The sequence below is a fragment of the Platalea leucorodia genome (genome assembly GCF_965183815.1).
Source record: "Platalea leucorodia genome assembly, chromosome: 7".
Lineage (NCBI taxonomy): Eukaryota > Metazoa > Chordata > Aves > Pelecaniformes > Threskiornithidae > Platalea > Platalea leucorodia.
Genome location: NC_138829.1, coordinates 20386279 through 20411017, shown reverse-complemented (window position 1 = coordinate 20411017; position 24739 = coordinate 20386279). Strand labels below are relative to the sequence as shown.

General features: G+C 36.2%; 1 protein-coding gene across 2 annotated transcripts in view; it reads right to left on the bottom strand.

Annotated features, from left to right (window-relative positions):
- EML5 (EMAP like 5) overlaps positions 1-24739 on the bottom strand; it is a gene marked incomplete at its 5' end in the record, with an annotated part of 113706 nt that overhangs the window by 62020 nt on the left and 26947 nt on the right. For both annotated transcript variants that reach the window (XM_082317232.1, XM_082317233.1), the window contains 9 exons: positions 1395-1513; positions 1912-2014; positions 3869-4040; positions 5930-6142; positions 8776-9032; positions 9794-9931; positions 12925-13126; positions 15449-15584; positions 22818-23003. In XM_082317232.1, coding sequence (XP_082173358.1) covers positions 1395-1513; positions 1912-2014; positions 3869-4040; positions 5930-6142; positions 8776-9032; positions 9794-9931; positions 12925-13126; positions 15449-15584; positions 22818-23003 — 1526 coding nt within the window. The remainder of the gene's footprint in view (positions 1-1394; positions 1514-1911; positions 2015-3868; positions 4041-5929; positions 6143-8775; positions 9033-9793; positions 9932-12924; positions 13127-15448; positions 15585-22817; positions 23004-24739) is intronic.

Sequence of the window (24739 nt, the reverse complement as noted above, 5' to 3'; positions counted from 1 at the left end):
GTTTACAGCCTGGACATTGAGAAAAATCTGTTGTTCAGCATGGATTCTTCATTAGTTTCCTTGATGCCCACTGGGTAACCAGACAGAACTCAACTGGACATTCTACTTCTGGTCATTCCTGGATATTCTGGTCAAGCTTCACTTCTGTTGTGAAGGAAATAACAATAATCCCAAAGATCCAGGGCCCTTGCTTGTGCTACATCTTCTTTAGGATCATTTGGTTTGATTCTTAGACCAAATTTTAAAGACTACATACAGCTACCCACTTTAATGCATTTTCTACACAGATATAAAAATCTTCAACTGAGAATTCGGAGCGTCAAAAATAGAAATAAAAAAACAACTCAGTATCAAGCTTCCCAGTTGTCATTATTTCCAAAGCTATTCCTCAGACTCCATGTCTTCTACAGACAAAATTGCTGACTTGAATGATTAACTATGCTTAGCCAATTAATTTATTAAGCATTCCATGTGGAGCCCTTCCAAAACTGGGTAAGTGTCACAGACAGTATCGGTAACTTATCTGAGCATTTAGTTATCTCTAAAAAGAAGTTATATTCCTGCAAAGAGGTCTCTTTTGAAAGGAAAAGACAATATTACCTGATTTCCAATGCCTTAATTTAATAACGGCTTTGGTTTTGCTTTGTATCAAAGGAATTTATATTTCTGATCATTATTCTAATGTAATAACATCTACTGCCAGTTTGCTTTAAAACACCACATCTTTGCCCTGATGAAAAGGTCTTCACTTATAAACAGTTATGGGAGACTACCAATCCTAAAGATGAAATCATAAGATTTCAAGGATGCATCTGAAAGTCATTTTGTTACTCAAATTAGCACCAAATAGAGACTGAAACTGAATTTTAAACACACATACAGGACCTATTAAGAATTAAATTTAATTCCTAAGCCAAAATAGGAACATGTAAATTGTTTCAGATTAGGTACAAACAGTTTATACTTTTTTTTTTAATAAAACACTGATAGAAACACCACTCAGTACAGAACCCAGTCATCTTCAATTACACCAAGTTTCTGTCATAGCTTCCAAAATAATACACCAAAGAGAACTATTACTTTCCACATACTGAAAAACATGGGTGATGGCCAAATATTACATTTAGTCACCTCTATTCAAATAATAAGTATCAGCTAAAGTTTCAGTGCAAATTAATTTCAAAATTCATGTTCAGAATTAGTCTATCTTGGCATCAAATCTTTCTATTAATTTACTGTAAATTTATTTTTACAGAAATAAATAAAAATAAATAAAAACAGTGAATCGCAAAGCAACTGACCCAAGTCTTTCATCAGATTTTTAAATTATAAACACCAATCTACAAAACACAAACAGTCTGCTTGTATATTTTAAAGAATCCTAGTTTTCATACCCATGAACAAAATGTAATCTTATACTGTTCCCTGGAGCTCGCTCTCGTCTCTTAGAAGCTGCACTTTTTCTTTTTTCTTTGCATTGCTCTTTAAGTTGAGGTAGATCTTCTTTGTAAACCTTTAAGAAAGAGCACTCTTATAAATTAAGAGATTCATAAGAAAAGCATGTTTCTGAGAATTCAGCCACAGTTAATCACCCACAAAAATGTTATACTGACATCATTGAAAAAAAATTTCCAATAACTGTAGGTGGTTATTGTGTAGTGTAACTTGTTTTTAAATTGCAACCAAAACTCTTAATAGAACATGCTAGGAATACATGTAATCACTTTTTTTTCCCTCTATTGTATCTTTAATATTTTGAATACATCAGATGATAATAACAATTCCAAAGGTTTTGGTCAGTTCCTGCTCAGCTCTCAGTCTCCCCAGTTTTCAGATTTCAACAGGTCTTCATAAAAGACCAACTTAAACCCTGGGAAGCATTCCAACTGCCATTAAAACTAAAATCTTTACCTGTCGACGATAGGTGATCTGTGTCTCTTGTTCAATTTCAGAGTCCAGCTCTGGAACATCAGACTGATCTGAATCTGATTCATCACTATTAGAATCAACCAGACTCTCTGCCACCAAGAAAACAGAAACAGAAAATGAAGCAACCTAAATAACAAACGAGACAGTGTTTGAAGTAACTGCTTAATGCTTCTGAGTTGATAATGAATGCTTATATTAACTACAACATAAACTGCTAATAATTGACAGGCTGACAGGATCAATTCTGCTGATACAGTAGAAATAAGCCAACTTGTAAGTGTGATAATTTTGTTTGGTTTTGGGAGCGAGTTAGTTTTCATTCATTAAAATTATTTCACAAACATTAATGTTAGGAGGAAAGGAAGAAAGAAGAGAATGAAATAATGAGTATAAAGCAGAAACTAAGACTTGCAGAAAACTGAGAAGTAAATGGCTCCAAACAGAAACTTATGGTTAGGTGAGCCATTGATCTAAGCAGCAATTCTTCAGGTAGATTGGGGGGGGGGGGGGAATCATATATGGGAAAGAAGTGGTAAAATTTTCAGTGACTGTGGAGAAAAAGAGTAGTCATTTAATGTTTCTGTTTTACATCTGGGGAAAGCCACAGAATGTTGTAGCACAGAGTTTCATTCCAACAGAAACTGAAAAGAATGTCCTGGCTGACAAATTATAATACACTTGGATCTTTCTGCAACCTTTGATTGAATGTTGCACGATTTTTATTAAGAAACCAGACACAAAATCAGTCTAGAACACAAACAGATTTTAAAAGATCTCCAAATGTAATTGCAAAGAGAGAATCATCACTCAGTAAGAAATGTTTCCAGAAATATGCAATAAGGAGCAATCTTTGGAGCTATACTACTAAACATTTTTATCTGTGATCTAGAGAAAAACAGTATTGCTACTGAGAAAGGTAGCAGATTACAGAATTAGAAAAGGTATTACCAGGACAATTATCAATGGTGTGACAAAACAGATGTATGTTGCACATACTGTCAGATAGCCAGAAGTAAGGTTATATATCCAGGAACAAGGAATCTAAACAACACTTCATAGAAATTTTGTCTTGGGAAACAGTAGCTAATGAGAAATTTGGGTCATGGGAAATAACTAGTTGAAAATTAATTTATACCATGAAGGATCAAACCAGTTAAAGGCTTTCTGGAGGCTTCATCAAGGAGATGAAGAGAACTATTGCTTCTTTCTGCATTTGGCACTGACAAGGCCAGCACTGAATGAGCATTCATTTACCTGTTAGCTGGGTCCACACTGATACATCTTCATCTGATCTTAGCAATTAAAGGGTGAAACAGCCTATTTCATTGTAACTCGAAATACTTATTTCCCTAAAGGACTCTCTAAACTCCTCTAGGAATTTCCAAGTGAGGCACTCTGTCAATTGTTTGATTTTGGGAAACTCATCCGTAAGAATAATTGCTGTACTAGTCACTGGTGGAAACATGATCTACATTTTTTCCAAATATTAAACACCTCTGGTCTGCTTTAAAAAAAAAAAAAAAAAAAAAAAAATCAACTACAATGCTTAAATTATCATCTAAACACTTCAAAATTTTAATCAAATGAGTGTGGAACTCTTTTTTCCCAGTGACATCTAGGCATCCAGCTGTCAATTTAGTAAAGGACGATATGTACGGAATTCATAAATTCTTATCTATGATCTTAACTTTTAAATTTTAAATAAATTCACCAACACAGTAGTGAATTTTTTTCACAATCTTGCTAGACTCAGCATGCAGGGTACAGGTAAGTATTAGACAACACTGTCAGGTACTTCAGGGAGCTGCAAAGTTTAGAGAACAACAATTTTGTGCAGACTGATTATTCTGAACATTTATTTCTATACTTGCACCAAAGAATTTTACTTCTTTTTTAGCCTCCCCTCCTCCCACACTTTTTTTTTTTTTAAATAAGTTACTTGCCTTGGGGTGCTATATGGAGCGAATCCTTCAACTTCCGGTCGGGGACGAATTTCCACTGAAAGACAGAATGATCAGCTCCCCCAATGGAAACAACCCACTGGTGATCGTGCGACCATCTGACATTTGTCACGTGAGCAGAATGACCAAGATATTTTTTAAACTTTGCTCCTAGAACAATAAAAAACTCTTTCAATATACGTGGAATAAATGTTTCAGAAGCACCTTAGGAAAACATATCAAGGAACCCTTACAAAAATTAATAGTTTAATTAAGATATTCTAATTACTAGCGATATTTTAATTAATAGCAGCAACTTTTTGCAGTATTCCCAAATTTTCATCTGTCTTAAAGATAATAAATCCTGGAATCCAAATTTAAAAATTTATCTTAAACGAGTCAAACACAAAGAGAGAAGACATATGATAGTGCTATATGAGGTGTACTAACAGAAGATTTTTTACAATTTTATTATATTAATTTTATTTTTTACAAACCAAGATTTTGACAATTATTATATCTACATTGAAAAGATGTAATTATTTAAATGTTAAATGATGTATATTTAGCTCTGTGAAAACATCCTCATACATGTGGTCACAGCACTGATTCCCACTGTTGGTGCAATTTGAGTGCTAAGCCCTTCTAGCAATTCATATCCTCACACCTTTAGTAGTAGTAGTAGTAGTGGTAGTATAACTACATCAAGTTAATGTTTTCACTGATTACTACATAATTACAACAAAATCATTGGATCAGTTACTAAAATGAAGTTCCTAATACCACTCCATTAAACAGATTCTTGTGCCTTTTCCTTGGTTTTGTAATTCAAGTGAAAACAGGGGATAAAAAGGGAACAAATTCAGTCTCCTTCAAATGGACAGAAGATTGTTTTCAAGAACGTATTTTTGGATTACCTCAGGTACCAAGAAAAGCCTTATCACTTTAAAAATAAAACTGGAAAGATTACAATTAAATGTTTTTTAATATCACCTTTTACAAAGAGCTGAAAAAACTATGAGGGAATATAAGTCACTTAACATGTGCATAGAGAAATGATTTTTTTTTTCTTGAAGACATATCCTAAGAACCATCACAAAGACCATGCAGTTGTAGCCAGCATTTAACACGCAATGCTGCAAATTGCAACGATGCAACGGTGCAACTTTTTGTTCCCCCTTTCAAAACTTAAGAGATTTGATCTAGTCCCCAGGCAAACTTTTTAGGTTAAGAGGACGCTTCTTAAAAGCTAGGGAACATTTCACAGGCTTTCTCTGATCATCATCATGTTAGCAGCTGGAAGACAGAGATCTCTGCTATCGATAATTTGTTACAGTTCAACCTGAACAGTGTCTAGAATGGAGTTCTTCAAAGAGCTCTGAAAAAATGAAGCCTTTCTCGTCTTAAAAAGATAGACATCTCTCCCCTGTTCACTCAGTCCTGAACAGTAAACCTGAAAATTATGTACCTCGTTTTACGTTTCAGTTTTTAAAATTTCACGAGATTCGTCCTTATTGCTAGTAAAATTTTGAAGAAAAATGTGTTGGAAAACTTTTTAAACTTTAAATAACATACAGTGTCATACTCTGATTACAGGACCAATTTGCTTTTCACTTATTTATTGCCTCTAATCATTTAGTAAAGTTATTTTTTCTAGTTCCTAGCCCAAATCTCCATCACAGATCCAGAGGAAGGAAGAAAACTACTTGGAGACCAAGGTGAAATACTTAAAGATATGTATCTGATAAAAGGGTAGATATTGCATCACCTCATGAAATTCTACTTTAAAAAAAAAAAAAAAAAAAGGGAGAACTATTTTACACAATAAAATATGTGTAAAACTTTTGGCTATCCTATTCAAAATGCAAATAAAATACTGTCACTATTACAGCTATCAATACACCAGCCTATTATTGTTTTCCACATCTGAGCTCAAACTAAACTTCCAAGAATAAATATTGGCCATTTATATAATTTTCAAAAACCCAGTTTTCTGAAACCTTTTTCTTGAATAACCAAATTCAAAAATATACGTTTATAATTTAACTTAAAGGTACTACCTTTTCTTAGACATGGGTATCGAAAGAGCTTTACTATTCCATAATCATCAGCTGTAACCATAACTTGCCCAATAAAATTTGCATCCACAGAATTTATATCATTTACATCTGAATATTTGGGCCAGATTCCATTAACTTCAAGGCCAGAAACACAAGTCCATGATGCCCACTGAACGCCTTTTAATTCCTCCTTGTTTGTTACTTCTTTTCCACCTAAGAAAAAAATAAAGAGCTATTTTTCAATATTCACTCATGCAATTTTAAAGAATGTAAAATTTTTTAAAATTCTCCAGAAATCAAATCCAAGTGAGACAGAATTAAAAACTGACTTCTAAATCTGTCCTGATCCAATATGCTCTATTATGACCAACAGTATCAGTAGTAAGGCTTCTCAGGACTACTTAACAGAAGATCAAGGGTGCAGTACTTTACCGTTTTTATTATTTCTTGATATCTGCTTGAGGCTGTGTTATTTTTAAATGTTTATCAAAAAATAGATGTGGCCATTCTAAAAATTCTGGCAAAATTCTGTTGCTGAACTATTGTAGAAACCTGGATTATTTAGAGCAAAAACTGAAGAACTCATTTAGATCTGGCCACTGTAACTTACTGAAAATACCAGTTTTAGCCTTAGATCCTTGTTACATTATTTTACATCAGCTCTATCTGTAATAAGGTTGTTCCAATCCCACAAAGATTCATGTAAGAGCTTAAGTATTGAGTCAGACCAAAGGCCCATTTAATAAATATCGTGTCTTCAGGAACGGCGAGAAGCAGAGTGTAGGAGCAACACAAAAACAATGCAAGCAAATGTAAAAGTTGTGAGTCAGACTGAGTGCGCAACTGCAGAACCTGAGCAGGACAGTGCCAACAATTCACCTCTCAGTCTTCCGTGGTAACAAAACTGAAGGCAACTGGGCTGGGTTTTTTCCTGTTTTCTTATTGTTAATAGGATTCTGACTAGTGGGAGGGGATAGGCTGGGATGTAGTGGGGAGCAGCTCAGGTACTGTAAGGAGGTAAGTTTTCAGCAGAGGGATAGGGCAAGGGAGAACTCAAGTGCACTGGAATAAACAGAGTAAAGAACAGCCATAGAGAAAAGATAAAGAAAATTGGCAAATAAATCAGAAAGAAAGACTTAAAAAAACAAACAAACAAAAAAACCCCACACTCAAGGAAAAGTTCAACTACTACCTACCCCTCCAAAAACTGGAAAGGAACTCAAGTGCCCTGTATGAAGATCCTTCAGCTCTGATGAAATAACTGCACCCTTTGACAAGGTTTACTTTGTAATCTCTTTCAATCACTAATCCATGTAAACGATGACTACTAATACTGGCTATATCCATGACTAAGTCCTACAGATCTTGTATTAGGCAACTCTAAGTTCCTTACTCATTTGTAGTGGAATTTTAAGTGTTACATGATTCCGATCATTATTTTAAAATATTCAGGAGATTCCTCTAACTTTGCTGACTTTGCTGAACTTCTTTCATAAACAAGCTTTCACAATCCCACATTCTAATATATCAAGAAACTCCAGGCTAAAAGCTGCCTATATAACTTCAAATTGCTCCTCCTGTGTGCATGTATTTGTCACAGTCTGATTAAACTCTCACTGACTAGTTTTCTTACATATCTTCTGTCTCATTCAGTGCACAAAATCAAACTTGGGCATAGAATGAATTAGATGCTTCAGCAACGAGAGTCACAAAAGGCTCCATGGAACTATGAATAATGTACAGTGCAAAGCGTAAATATTGTGTAACAAACGAAGGGACAATATAATAAGTGGTGATGATGATAAATACTTACTACCAATACGATGAGTGGGAAAAACACAGAATGATATTATGTAACGAGTGTACACACACAGAAGTCAAACCTTGTGACAAACACCGCCCTTGACATACTGTCATCAGGACTACTTAAATTTGAAGCTGTTAGATATACGTACTATGTGCATATGTCCTATGCAGAGGGAATTGTCTTGATGAGAACTGTTTCAAGAGTAAGGGACAGTTTAGTCAAGTTTTCAAGACCGTGTTGTCTTGAAAGGATTTACAATAATGGGGTTGTCACAAATTTTGAATCTGAAAACTATATTTTAATATTATGTAATATACTAATTTTCTTTAATAGTCCCCTGCCATAAGAGAGAAAAGGCACATTTCAACTTGTGTTATCAGCAGACTGCCCAGCTAAATTCGATTTTGATATTTTTATTCATTTTGAAGGTTGCGTGATTGAATCATATATGTATCACAGCTTCAGTATTTCTTTTGTTTCCAGTGAGTAACTCCTAAAACTCTGGCATCTTTGTACCAGGTACTCTATTTCCCAGTGTAAAAGCTCTTTTAAGTTAAATTCTCAGTTCTGCTGCAAACATAGTTGTAGAAAACCAGATAACTCTTCTGAGACACAACATACTCATTTTTCCACAGATTCTAAAAAACATACAGTGCAAGCAAATGATAATCCATTTAATATCCAAGCTCAATATGTACAAAGTTTTAAGCTATTGCAAAATAGAATTTCAATGCAATATTTTTCTTTTTCTAAAAAAGTGGGAGCAAAGATTTGGTTTTGAGAAATAAAATAAGGCAGCATCTCTACCATGAAAAGATGCATTATAAAGAAGAGTAAACATATAAAAATAATTAAGTAACTTTGCCAGAAAATGCTGTACTTATTCAAATATAACAAATATTTATACAAACGTAGAAAAAAAATTCTCTATAATGCAGTGCTTTGAACCAGGATCTATTTTTGGCTGTTTTTTACGAAACTACTATACATTCTTTCTGTAATAAATAATAAATATCATAAAGGCAGCTCAGAATCTTACTTGGCATCCTGTAAAAAAGTCTCTTCCCATTGCCATCATTGGTCTGTAGGTATTTACTGTCCGAAGACCAATCCATATGGGTGATGAAACTTAAAGACCCAACACATTCTCCAACTTTCTTGTATCGCTGAACAACACCATATATATCCACAGAGCTGTCATTGGAACCAACAGCTAGGAAATTCCCATCTGGTGAATATTTCAGTTCATGAATAGCTTCTTTCCTGTCTTTGATATGAACAACCTCAGTCATATCTCTGTAGTATGAAAGAAAGCATGTCATAAGTACAGAAAAGCCTTATCATACTGTCAAGTTCCCAGTTTTACAAAATGGACAAAATTATGAAATTATGAAGTGAATTTTACTATTGTATGTACAAACACAACACTGCTATTTTTAGAGTTGGGTAGGGTTTCATGGCCAAAAAATAGAGAAGGGAACAGTGACACAAGAAGGTGCTGCACTGGGCTGAAGGAGAGCGAACAAAAGGAACTGTTCAAGCTGGGTCCACAAAAAAAATGAATCAGGTAGATTACCAGATCTTTATTCACTAAGGGAAGAAAATTTCACTGACATGACACACAGATCTCATTTCCCCTTTAAAACTGTGGGATCACAGCAACAAGGCAGCACTGTCTTTGTATGCGTGCTGTACTGACAGCAGCATTCCAACACATGGAAACAATGTAGGAAGTAGTGAAAATTTATTTCTTAATAATTCGAGAATAATTAACAAAGCTAAAACCTAAAGTAAAACACTTCCTAGAACACTGCCATTCTTTGCAAATTGACCAATACACTTTTTCAAATGTGCTGTTATAGGACAACATGAACACATGTAGCACACACATTTAAAAGATCTGAGCACCCTCCAGATCGGTAATTTAAAACAGAAATGTAAGTGATCTCCTCATGTATGGTCACTACAGTGTCAATATGCATACAATTTATAAAAGCAATTAGATAAAATGCTTGAAAAAGTTAATAATGTATCTATTTTTAATTTTTGTAACATACCTGACTCGAAGCACGGTGAAAGAGCCATCCTTCATTCCAAGAGCAAGATGGATTCCATCAGTACTAACCGCAGCACAGCGAATGGGCTCCTCCATATTGCACCGGGCAATCAGAGCATGGTCTATTAAACTCCAAATTCTAAAATGAAGTAATAATTACAAATGTAAGGAGTGGTTTGTAGCTGTGTCATAGATAGCACAAAGCCTGCCATTTCTGCAGAACGCTGGATGTGGTAGTGTCCTATTTTAACATAATTTTCCACAAAGAAAATTTAACACAAAAGTGTGAATTTTGCATACAGCAAAGAATGTTCTTGTATTTAAAATCGTGAGAAAATAGCTAATGAGGAAATGCAGAGGCAGAATAATTTTGACTTTCTGAATATAAAAATGACAACATATGACAATATATACTTTTAGACCACTCTGTGAAAATTCCACGATTATGTTAATCATTTTAGCCAAGAACATTAAAGAACAATTAAAGCCTTTGCTCAGTAAACATATCCTTCCCTGTTAACAAGTCATTATTCATAACTCCTTACATATAACTAGATAATATTATAACATGTAAGTTTTTACTACAAGATGCATTACAACATCTATCATTTACAATATATATCTGGAATTCATAGAATTATAGAATGGTTTGGGTTGGAAGGGACCTTAAAGATCATCTGGTTCCAAATTCCCTGCCATGGGCAGGGACACCTTTCACTACACCCCGGGGCTCAAAGCCCCATCCAACCTGGCCTTGAACACTTCCAGGGATGGGGCATCCACAGCTTCTCTGGGCAACCTGTGCCAGTGCCTCACCACCCTCATAGTGAAGAACTTCTTCCTTATATCCAATCTAAATCTGCCCTCTTTCAGTTTAAAGCCATTACCCCTTGTCCTATCACTACGTGCCCTTGGAAAAAGTCCCTCTCCAGCTTTCTTGTAGGCACCCTTCAGGTACTGGGAGGCTGCTATAAGGTCTCCCCAGAGCCTTCTCTTCTTCAGGCTGAACAACCCCAACTCTCTCAGCCTGTCCTCATAGGAGAGGTGCTCCAGCCCTCTGAGCATCTTCATGGCCCTCCTCCGGACTTGCTCTAACAGGTTCATGTCATTCTTACGTTGGGGGTTCCAGAGCTGAATGCAGTACTCCAGGTGGGATCTCACAGGAGTGGAGCAGAGGGGGAGAATCACCTCCCTCAACCTGCTGGCCACGCTTCTTTTGATGTGGCCCAGGATACGGTTGGCTTTCTGGGCTGCAAGCGCACATTGCCGGATCACATTGAGTTTCCCATCAGCCAACACCCCCAAGTCCTTCTCAGAGCTGCTCTCTATCCATTCTCTGCCCAGCCAGTATTTGTGCTTGGGATTGCCCCAACCCATGTGCAGGACCTTGCACTTGGCCTTGTTGAACTTCATGACGTTTGCACAGGCGCACCTCTCCAGCCTGTAAAGGCCCCTCTGGATGGCATCCCTACCCTCCAGCGTGTCGACCACACCACACAGCTTGGTGTCGTCGGCAAACTTGCTGGGGGTGCACTCAATCGCATTGTCCATGTCGCCGACAAAGACGTTAAACACTGCCGGTCCCAATACCGACCCCTGAGGAATGCCACTCACCACTGATCTCCACTTGGACATCGAGCCATTGACCACAACTCTTTGAGTGCGACCATCCAGCCAATTCCTTATCCACCAACTGGTCCAACTGTGAAATCCATGTCTCTCCAATTTAGAGACAAGGATGTCATGCAGGACAGTGTGAAATGCTTTATACGAGTCCGGGTAGATGACATCTGTTGCTCTTCCTTTATTCACCAATGCTGTAACACCATCATAGAAGGCCACCAAATTTGCCAGGCATAACTTGCCTTTAGTGAAGCCATGCTGCCTGTCACCAATCACCTCCTTATTTTCCATGTGCCTTAGCATAGTTTCCAGGAGAATCTCTGCCATGATCTTGCCAGGCACAGAGGTGAGGCTGACTGGCCTGTAGTTCCCCGGGTCTTCCTTTTTTTCCTTTTTAGAAATGGGGGTTATGTTTCCCCTTTTCCAGTCAGCGGGAACTTCACCGGACTGCCACAACTTCTCAAATATGATAGACAGTGGCTTAGCAAGTCCATCTGCAGGTTTCCTGAGGACCCGTGGATGCACCTCATCAGGTCCCATGGACTTGTGCACCTTCAGGTTCCTTAGATGGTCTTGAACCTGATCTTCTCCTACAGTGGGCGGTTCTTCATGCTCCCAGTCCCTGCCTTTACATTCTGTGACTTGGGTGGTGTGGCTAGAGCACTTGCTGGTGAAGACTGAGGCAAAGAAAGTCATTGAGTACCTCAGCCTTCTCCATATCCCAGGTAAGCAGGTCTCCCCATTTCCTTCCAGAGAGGACACACATTTTCCCTAGTCTTCCTTTTATCACTGACATACTTATAGAAGCTTTTCCTGTTGCCCTTGACATCCCTGGACAGATTTAGTTCTATCGGGGCTTCAGCTTTCCTAACCTGATCCCTGACTGCTCAGACAATTCTAGAGCATTATTTCAATACTCATAATTTGACTACTGTTTTGCTTAACCACATTACACTTAAGATATTTAACAAAAATGCCAACACATTTAATTTTTAAGAAAGAAGAGAAAAGGTGTTGACAAAAAAAGATGAACTTGTAAAAGGGAGTAACTTACTGCATTTTCTCAGAGTATAGATTCTATTTACTATGCATGCATTAAGTTTGATGAAATTCCCTAGCTAGAAGTTAATTTACAGCATGTGAAAAAGTGAATATGGTAAGAGTAAAAATTGCAAGTTTTTATTACAATTTTTTTCATTGTAACCTGTGAATGCCTAACATAACTCCTGAAAAGGAAAGACTTACAGGATACTTGTGTATGAGTGCTTAATGTTAGGCTAAACGAAACTTGTTCAAATTTTGTACATTTCATTTTTGTGAAATATACATTTCCACTATATTTCATTACTGGAGAGCACTAATTTCATGCATAACTTAACTGGTTCAGAAGCACTTCAATGCCACATTTTAATACCTTTAAAATGTATACATTCCAATTAGGTTATCTACAAAATGAGCTGTTTGTATAAAACTGTACACAGTTAAACAATAAAACAAACAAGATTTAACCTGACTGATCGATCATCACTTCCAGTCATTGCTAGCGGTTTTGTAGGATGGACAGCCAAAGCCCACAGCTCTCCTTCACAGTGCCCCTGCATTATCAGGAAAGGCTTATTACGCTCATGCACCACAATTTCAAAAATTTCACTATCTTGTGTCCCGACGAGTATATGGTCTCCCCTCCAGCAAACACTTCTTACAGACAGACCTGCAGAAGACATTGTTGGTGAGAGATACATCCTGAAAACTTGTGAAACAAAGGTAACGTAGCACATGACAAAACACAAAAGCAAGAAAATGTCAAGAAGTATCCATATACCTTCTCTTATTCCTCCATTTACTCCTTCTATCTATTCTATACAACACATATTGCCCTTGGAACATTAACTTTTCAAGCTTAGTATTACAAAAATTCTAAAATAAAATGTGAGCCTTATTTTAATAAAGGACATGTAGCCAATTCTTATATTACAAGATCTATGATAGAGAAAGATAATACTGACATTTGCATCTGAAATTATGTGTTTAATGTCTTCAAATTTCAACAAAGGTAGCAGACAATATAAATTGCAATTTCTGGTCAAACCATGGACCTTTGTATTAGCTAGATGAACTTAAATTATATAAGTGACAGAAGCATCAGTGGAACATTCATTATATGTAAGACAGTCAAAGAGCCCAGTTCTCCCCAGCTTGTTTCTGAGATGCTCCCCTTAAACCAAATCTTTGTAACATCTTAATAGTATCTGGAATTATTTTTCCCACTAAATAAAAAATAAAAATAAATCAAACTGAAACAACATATAAAGAGATGAAAAGGGTTTATCATGGAATTTAACATGCATTTCTAACAACTGAATTAGTTTCCAGGCTTACAGTAGAGGTGAGCACTCACAGGCTGCAAGTGTTTGTAGATAACGTTGGGAATAATAAAATGGAAGTTAGGACAGCTGTACACTGAGAAGCCAGTCTTAGGCGCCCAATTTTAGGAATGTGCACCTTTTAAAACAGGCCGTATTTATTACATTCTGATAGCGCAACTCAATTTTATCAGTTTCAGGTGTAGATAACCAGATGGTAACAATGCCTAACTTAATTCACTTTGCTTAAACCCTGACTTTTGTGGAGAGTAGCTCAAGAATGAGCTTTGAAAAACTACTCTGGATTAATATGTGTGACAAGATTATATCTATCAGATGAGAGAAAGGAATATTGTAATGGTATGAGTTGATGTGCTTCTGAAAAATATTTTTAACTATGTAGAGGAAAAAGAAGAGCCTTATGTTATTAAATTTACATTGGAAAAAAAATTGCAAGACTTGGAAACAGTGAATGGGTGGGTTAGGAAGCCAGTCTGGTGCATCTGCACTGATGTTTTAATTCTGACAAAGCCAGCTGTCAAAGCAAAGCTCCTGATCGTGCCTACTTATCATGCTTTGCATTACAAGTTAGCCTTCAAATGCACAAATAAGACTCCCTCCATATGAAACAGAACTGCAAGATGTACTCCAGCAGTGCACTCAGTGCGCTCCAACTGCAATACAATGTTCAGTCCACTGAACCAGACTAGAGCTAACGCCCCTCAAACACTCCTCAAAACGCATATCTGTTGTGCTACTCTAACCCTCCACATCAACTGTTTTGCTTTACAGATTTGTTCCTATTGTGCTGCACTGGTGAATTAACAAACTGGTGAATATAACCACCTTACCATTCAGCCCTATAATCCAGACATTATAGGGCTATATTGTCCACAGTGATTAAAAAATAAAGAAAGAAACAACTAGAATCTTCGATGAAGGATGATTAAGACATCTGGTTTAGAAATTTGGAACTTCTTATGGTGGAGGGAGATATTTTGAAAAACAATTTGACTACTTGGAGATATATCTAGAGTCAACTAATTGCTCTGCGAGCCATTCACAGGGATACAGAACTTGAGTTTGTGTTCACAGATAAAATTACCAAAAGGTGAGGCATAGGAGCAGCAGAAAATGCAATTAAGAAAATGAGTAGAAGGACAGGTCATAAAGTCAATCCTCAAAAGGATACAGTAAGAAAAAAAGACTGAAGGGAAAATAGCCAGGAAACTGAATTTATTAAAGATAGGATTTTTAAAAAGTTTTTATGAAAATTTGGATAAGTAGCAAATGCAGTTTCTCTGCTCTGCTGTTTTACATTGTAGATCTCACTGTCTCTTCTAAGTTCTCTTAAAGCATTATTGTTCCTTGTTAAAAACTGCTGTGCTATAAAAAAAAAAAATGTGCATTTTATTGGTTTAAAAGAAAAAAATTTAAATCTCTGTGTCTACAACTTCATAGTATGTTTTACAGTAACTTTGAAGGACTACATAACCTTCATACTAGTGGGCATAACCAAATTGCTTTTCTAGCAAATAGTTCACAATAACATACACAAAACAACCTTTTTGGTTTTGTTTTGGTTTGTTTTTTTAAAGTCTTTTCGTGTTCAAAACACTGGTGAATTTCCTACCTTATCAGTATATCAAAAGTGACAAACTTCTTTTTACCTTTATATCCCTGGTCTGTTTCCCTGAGATCAATCACAGTAATTGGTTTAAAATTTAAGTCCCACAAGCGAACACAGCCATCCCTGCCACCAGTGGCAAACCCCTCTTCGCATGCATTCATGCTGAAAATTCCTGCCTAAAGAGAGAAGAAAGTTATTTTTAACAATATACACGGATTAGAGATACCAGTATGGAAAGTAGAACTCTTGTCCATGCTGGAACCATCTTCCTACCTGTTACACTGTTGAAAATAGCATAAACATATGCAACTAATACAAGCGTTAAATCTGAAAGAGTCAGACAGGGAAACAAACTCGAGCTGAGCAGAATTCACTTTCAGTAACAAGCAGTAAGATAAGAGAATTGTTGCAATACTTCTTTCATCCTGACGATGATGATCATAGTGACGCTGCTTCTTATCCCTAGAAAGAGTTTAGTTTCATATCCTCTTGCCTTAGGGCCTGCTCCAACTCTCACAAATGTCAGCAGGAAAATGTCCACTGGTCTCTGTTAGGCTTGGTTCAGGGTCTTTGTTGCTATTACTCAGCTTCTGTGCAACCAGGCAAAAAAGATCTGGGGTTTTTTTACATTTTAAGCCAAGGAAGATTGATTTAAATTTTAAGTTTAGAAGCAAAATCTAATAAAAACAGTGATCACTTTACACCATTTAAAAAATACATAATATAAGCTCTTATTTTAAAGGTGGACATCAGGAAACAAAACCTAACACATTTTCTTTAACTCACTTGATACATGTTTTCTTCAGGATAACTAACAGGCAAGGATGATATATCTTATTAAAATAAAGATACTGTATCCCTATACCCACTATATTTGATGTAAATATGATGCATTATCTAAATTGCTTCTTTAGCAACAGGTAACAAGGATATAATTTTTCAAGTTGAGAAAAAAAGAAATCTCTCAGGTTTCACAAAAAAAAGCATATTATTACTAGAATGTCAAATGACAATCAAAACTGAAAGACTATGGTGACAGAATTCAAATTTTTTGACGTGTCATGTCCATCCTCAGGATACAGACTTAAGACAAGCCATATTTTCAGGAGTACTACTTGCCTAAACAGAAACGCAGTAGAATTTTTAAGTCATAAGCAGATTAGAAGGCTAACTCCCATTATCTCCAACATCCTGAAAATCCTCTTTCTGTTTCTTTAAGAGCCTAGAGATTTTTGAAAATACAACCCAAAGTGTATTTCTTTCTGTCTCTGTGTGTGTATATCTGTCTGTTTTACTGCGTTAACCTTTTAGGGTCATTGAGCAAATAAAAGGCTAGAGGAATTTTGGCTCATTTTGTACCATATACTGAATTCTGCCCAAGTTCTGGCATATTTAAATCTTTTAAAGCTCTTTTTGGAATGCAACCTTGATAATAGAATTATTCTCTTTTCTCTAATTAAGTCCTTCCGAAATCCATGATTTAATTAGTCAGTATTAAAAAAAGAATCAGACATTTGGCGATGTGGGAAGCTGGCTGAATGTTCTGAAGATAAGACCAAGTGGATCCAGGATTAATCTGTTTTCCATTTCACAGAATATCCTTATCTTGAAAAGGACATACTGGTTGTCAAGGAGATTTGGCAGATGTTGTGCTTGCTCAATCTCTCGAAATGCAATAGGACACTCTCATTTCAGCCTATGTGCCACTGGAATAGAAGAATTATATGGAAAATAGAAAAAAGGTCCCATATTAATGGGGACTATAAGTACCTAATGGAAGAAGCTGAGCTTAGCTACTCTTCATTTAATTGTTAGGCCTACACTTAATGGGGAAAAGACAGCTACTTTACTTTGGTAGCTTGGCCAGTCATAATTCTTCCACTAAATCTTTCCTCTTAGAAACTGTTAAGATTGTCAATGCAAATCAACTTTGGAGTCTTCGTGCTTTTCTTAATCCTTCAGCCTGAAATTGTCATTAACATAATTTGATTCTTGATGGTCAATAGCCTTCTAGCAGTAATGAGAGGCAAACAATTGCACTGACTTTGATCCAACTGAATAATGTGAGCAACAAAGATTGATTGTGCTCCTGAATGAAAGTAAAAGGCGTAGATCAAAGTCTTCCATCTTAAAAGTTACGAAGTTTGACATACAGACTGCATTCTTCTGTTACAAATTTTTCATTACACTTCCTTTCCCGAATGGGAAAATTCTGGAAATAACACCTCAAATTGACCAGCAGTTTTCTCAGAATGCAGAATATTTCCTATTTTTCCAATATAACCAGCTGGTATCACATCTGTGTTCCCTTAAATTCGAAAAAAAGAGTTGAATGAGAGCAAAGAAATAAATGCCCAGATCTATCAGAACTCATTATTGAAAGCTGGAGAAGTACAAGAAGAGCTTGACAAAGATGACCTCTACTGCATGAATATTTTGCCACTGCTTGTATCCAAGAAGCTTCCAATAGTGAGGTAGTCTCAGGTTTTCTATTGCTGCTGGACCTATCTTGCCTCCAATGGACAAAAATCAAAATAAATTTATCTAAATGACGGATTTCTATAAAATCCACCACACTAACTCTGACTATGCAATCCCTAACACATATCACTGCAGTTCCCTATAATTAGGACCAAGCTTGAAAGATCATATGGGAACTTCAGAAGCAACTGACTACTACTGAGCAATATGGAGAACAGAGACATTATACCAGTTCAGTAAGAACTCCAGTGCCTCCTTTTTCCTCCTAGATACAATTCAGGACATAGATGCTAACATGTAAAGCAACACATACGTTGGGCACTTAGAACTAAGATATTGTCTCTCCCAATATATACTGCATAGCAAGGAAATGGATTGCAAACATCTAAAGTTGGTGTCAGTAAGTTTACAGTGGAGAGCCACTACTGTGAGATTTAATCTTCCTATCTAACAAATCACCCATAAAACAGTTAAAAAAATGGGCATATTACTATAAAAAAAAAGTTAAATAGTTGCCTATACGCCTGTCATTGGCTGAAATAAACGGACAGTTACCTTTCAAATCCATGACTAGTCTAAGCAGTAGGAGAAAAATACTGCATGACTTAATGTGTTGGCACATGATACCAGCTTAAAACCATTCATTTAAGTTCATTATATTGTTTCCATCTATATTTAATTAGTATTCAGCCAACTGACATAGGCGTGCAATAGTTTTAACAGAGTGCCTGTTATTTAACCTCAAGCCTGTTATTTAACCTCAGTTTCTGACATCAATCCACACAACTTTAATGTGTACCTCTGAAAGACTATCTCAAAATAAATTATTCAGCTGCTGCGAAAGCATCTTATGTACATTTACTATGCAAGGCAAAGGCATAGCACACAAGAATCTTTAAAATGTACAGTGTTTTTAAATAAGCATACTATTTTGTTTTAATACCTGAGTGACATCTTGTATATATATCTTAATAGTCAGGGACGACCTTGAGTTTAGAACATGTAAGATGATAAAACAAATAGAAGAATCTATAGCCTGTTCTTTGCACTGGTACAAAAATGCAACATCTAATAAAAGATTTTTTTTTTAGTCAAGGTATATATTAACTTTCCAGAATCAGATGCACTGCCTACAAATAACCTCCTGAAGTACTACCAGTGCCAATGAACTTATATATGCTTTCATGTTGCTCTGTTTTCTTTCTCCCTTTTAAAACTTTCATTATTAGTATTATTATTTAGGAGCAATCAGCAAAACTAGAATTTGAGTTTCCCATTGCCATCCAGCGTTCCCTGTACATGAAGTCTGCGCCTCTGCTCTTAACCCCTGCTCATTTCCGTCTTTTCCTACTTTTCATTCCTAAGTCTACATTAAGTGAACTCTCCAGCCCTCTTCCAACTAATTCTCCAGTCATCTCAACCTATTTGCTTTCAACTTTTTGTTTCTACTCAAACTCAGATAGGAATCTGCCGGAAACTCTTCTTTCCTCTGTCTGCAGTTCTTAGTATTGCTGCGACAAAAGACAGATAATCTGGCTTAGCTGTGAATTCTTATTTTGCTTGCTAGTGTTCAACTTGCTATCTGTTTCCTCGGTTGCTTATATGGGTCAGCATGCTTTATTTTTCATGTTGAATTACTCTTAAAATAAAAAACGTCATTTCAGCTAAGGTAACTGCAACAGATAGACAACCTTTGAAAATAACCTGTTTTCTATATTAATGCAGACCATTGCCAGCTGGATGGACTATATCCCCACATCACTAACAGGCTCTAGAAAATGTTTTCCTGCATCTCAGATACCTACTGTTTATGCTGCAAGAAAGGAATACATGGTACTTTATGTAAATAATGAGACATGTTTTCCTTGAATAAATTTTCAGTTTAATTCAAGCCTGTCGAGGAGTAACGATGTAGGACGATAAACAGGCATGCAGGGATGACAATTCCAACACTACCATACTGAATGGAAATATATATCAATTCCCTACTCTGTGCACACTGTGCTTTAACAATGTATGCACATCACAAATGTTACAATTTACACTTGCATTTTCTTTTAAAAGAATGGACGAGAAGAACATGATTTGTAAAATTAAGTACAAAATAACTGTAAAAAATGATGGTAATAGTTTAGTATGGCTGAAGAGACACTCTTATTCCAAGCTGTTATATTTTGTGCTTACAATAGTCTGACAATAATATCCTTTAAGGTTGTATTTTATTGAAAAACAAGGTTTCATTTTGTTGGAAAGTAAGCTTCCAGAAGAGATTTTATTGGGTTTTTTTTCCCCTGAAATTGGCGAGATTTGTAGTGACTCTAATCTCTTGTGAAAATGAATTCCAAAGCCATTGACTAGTGCCCCTACTTAATTTTCAGTACTGCAAAGCACAATTGCATTGAGCCTAAAGGACAGAGCCAAAAATAGAAGGCTAGATGAGACCTACTCCAAGGTCACCTGCGCTCCGTCCACTGACGCTACTCAAGATAAGGAGCAGAGCACTTCAAATTTGATCTTGTGGTCAACAAAGAACTGACACAGCACATAGGGCAATGGAGCAACAAGCTCTGATCATCCTACGTTTATCAGTTGGGTCATTTCACACTGAAACAGCTGAAAAGCACTGCATTATTCTGAGGCATAAACTGTTGCAATTCTAAATACTTCAAGTAACAAATATGTGAAGATACAGGACAGGTGTCTCCTACAGCACCAAAGAGGATGGGAGGGTATTTTCCTGATCAGTTTTGGATAGGAGAGAAAATGCACTCTTTCCTCTGGGAATCCAGGTCTGCATATGCAATATTAACATTTTAAAAATTTCATTTCACTAACTTCAATATCAAAAAGTAAATGTCCACATCACCTTAGGAAAATACAGAATAGAACAGAACACCATTGAACACTAAATACGAACACTAAAACCAGAACTGAAGGTATAGAGTAAGAATCAGGGAATATTTGAAGGCTAGACTATCCCCTCATACTTCTTGGTTTATAATTTGGGCCTTCTTGAATACATTTAGTATTTCCATAGATTGGCGGGGGGGGGGGGGGGGGGTAGATGTATGTATATAAAAAAAAATATACACATACACATCTTTATATGTATATAAAGAAATCTCAAATGCAAAATAGAGTCGAGGATATGTTTCCCACACTGATGTTCTTCATAAGTTTACTTTTGCTCATCATCAGATACACTGTCATTATACAGCTGTCTGAATAAGCAGTCCAATTGCTTTTAAATTATTAGTTACTTCAACAAGCCACAACTGTCCTGAACGTACATTTCTAAATTATCAGTAAACAAAGAGTCTCCTTCCTACAGACTGACTGCACCCTCTCCCACATACGTATCATTCACTTTTTGTCCCATCCATTCTACCTGATCAAATCATAAAGAACAATTCTAATACTTCAGTTACACACATCATCCCATCCAGTCCAATACCGCTAGTTAAAACAAATGCATTCTTATAAGAAAGAATAATTAACTGTTACTGCTTTTGACCTAGAATTTCGAAGCTGCAATATAGGAACTCATATGCTTGTATTTTCACACTATTTTAAATTGTTAATAAGGGAACTTCAAATATTATCTAGAAAGTACAGTGCTTTCCAGAATGAAAATCAACCTTCAAACAATATAGCTTCATAAAGTTACCTTAGCAGTTTCATGCCTCGTAGGGTAAGACAATGAGAAATTGATTGGCTTTGTTTTTGAAGTGATACTTGGACAAGTTAGAAGTTGAATCTTGCATTAAATTACCATATATGTCTTACTACCATGAGAGGAAATGAGGACTCTCATAGTTTGGCATGCACAAATTAGATTGCAAACCACTAAGTGGTTTTTTGCTGCCTGCTTTAATCACAAAACCATATGCTTTGAAAGAATACAGAAAATATAATGAAAACTTACATAGCAAAAATATAATCACTTCATAGTCGCATTAAACCTTTTGTTTAAAAGTAAAAGAAAATCTTACCAAGCACTTTTGAAAAATTTTATTAAAACTTTCACTGATATGTCTTCACTTTTCAAAGCTGTATACTGTTCTAAAAAGCTGAATTAATACAGTAAAAGGCAGCAACATAGGACAAGGAAGAGTGAGTGAGTCAAGCTAAAATGACTAAACATATGTGTCTACAAACGAGCTAGGTGTTTGGGATTACATTACAGTTCATTGAATCAGTTGACGCCAGAGAGCTATCGGACAAGCAGCCAGTAGGACTCAATTCACGGAATGCCAGAACAGCTGGCGTCGGGAGAAAACTCTGGAGAGCTTCTAGTCCAAACCCCTGCTCGTCAGACAACAGCAGGCTGCTCAGGGCTGTGTCCAGCCGTGTTCTGAGTATCTCCAAATGGACAGAGATATGGATGGAGACTCCACAGCCTCTCTGGGGACCTGTTTCTTTGTTTCAACACCAATTGCCTAAATATAGGAGTCCAGGCCTTCTGGGATGCTTTTGGATTAATCAGACAGACATTGACAAAAGAAAAGTCAGATAAAGCAGATCTATATTCTTCGGGGGAGGCAACTACATACTCAACTCCAGTATATAAAATGTCACTATATATACCCACACATGGGTAACTGAACACAGTAATACATGTCTACTTAAGGGTAAACTTAAATGCATTCCAGGCTCTATTGATTACTAAGCCCCCCATCAATGATAATGGGAGACAGTAAATAAATAGTACATAAACCTGTATTTCTCAATCTAGCATTCACTTTCTACCATAACAGCGATCTTAAGCCACAAAAAGAAAGGAATAAAAAAAAATTTCAAATTAGACATACTGAGTCTCTATCATTGAAACTGTTTAGGAACACAGACCAGGTGATCTTGCACTGCACTTCCCAGCTCTCCAGAAATCTATTTCACATTTTATATTAATTTAAAAGAGATATACTTACAGCATGTGCTCCCTGTATTGTCCGTACAAGGTTGATTCCTTTCCATACATATATATCTCCATTCAGTGCACCAGAATATGTCACTTCATCCCTTGCACAGGCTAGGCACAGTATAGTTTGGAGATCACCAGTTTTGCCAAAAACACCACGTTTTGGTGTCAATGAATTGCCACACAAGCTCCAGAACTGCAATGTAAAATGATTTAGAAAGATGGATATTTCGCTAATATCCTATACTTTAATATATACATCTGAAAGAAAAGTACCTTACATCCAAAAGACATCATCATTCATAATCTTTTCCCTGCTTTCCCTTCCCCTCCCTCCAGTTGGTTAACAAGTTTTTATGTTATTAACCAAATTTATCTTTCCATAAAATCAGCATAGCAGACTAGTTGGGAAGGAGTTTCGGGGTATCAGTATTAAATCAAACTGAAATTCTTTCAAATTATAATTTGTGAGTCAGTTGTATTTTCAGTTATTTTTGAAAAGCATTTCATAATAGAATTATCTGATCTTTCTTTGATGTAAGACTTCCACTCTGAAAATGCTGCACTTGTACTTTATGTTATTGTAGGCATTTAAAGATGCAATCTAAGCATGTAAATTTCTGATAAGGCTGCCATTTGCTCTGTTGGAAAGCAGCTGGTTTTATTACAGACTTAGTGCTTCTCATCAGAACCACTGATCATGCAAAGCAGCCATCTAAGGCAGACATTTTTGAAGAACTTTCTAATAAACTGTTAGCATGTGATTACAGCAATCACAAGAGAGTGAATTTCCTCCTAGGTGATCCAACATGTACTAATGACTCCTAAACTAAAGACTTGCAAAGTCTCTTGTCAGAGCACAATACTTGCCAACCGAATCTCCAGCTACACTCTAGTTTCTGAGATCTCTGCAGACAAGCAGCATTTGCATATTCCCTTCAAACCCTCCTGTCCAAACATGTAAACGTGTACTGGAAAGTCAACAAGCTGCTGGAGTAATCCAGTGCAAAATGTGAACGCATTTATTTCATCACTCCTGGCAGGTTACCCATATTGTCTCAGCATGTTCCCTGTATACATGTTTACAAAACTGTGTTTCACAGCAAGTCTCTCTGTTACCAATAACCTATTCAAAATTCTGAGCAGAGACTTCAATTAATACAGGATAATGTAAGCAGTTACAACAAACAGATTTTTATACCAGCAATACTATAATTAAGAAATAACCATATACTGATTAGACGAATCCCTGTGTCTTAACTAGTATTTCTTTAACCAAAGCACACAGGCCACAGATTATGTTGTTGCTTGAGAAGTAACTGCACAATCGCTGCATAAATCAAACACCTAGCTCCAATGTGGAAGTACGTAACATATCTAAGAAAAGTAATTCCTCAATATCAGTTCACTTGGAATTATCTACATAACTTGATTAAGTAGCATTACAATTTGCATAAAATATCATGTGAGGAAAAAATAAGATAGCGTTACAAACATAAAAGTAATTACTGATATCTGAAAAAACAAGTCACTGCCTTCTCCCATGCACAAGGTTTAAGAAAAACACACATCAACAAAAATCTCTTGCCTGATCTAAATGCCTATAAATCTCTAGGATTCAGATTTTTAGTTAATGTTTTCTCAAAGGAAACACCAATTATTTTAAAAATGTTACTGTTATTTAAAAAGGCTTCGTAGAGCCTTAAAAGTCGCTCAAATGAACTTTTACTTATCTAGATAGATATGTTTTGACATCATAAAGCCACCTTAAATATACTACATCTCTGCTGGCAAATATTAGCTCACTATTGGCGTAACAGTCCTTTTAGATCTTGAAGTAGAAAAAAAGATCATTATTAATCAAGCTCACTGAAATCTGTAAATGACATGCTAAACACTATGCTAAATCAAAGACGTATGCAATCTAGCCAA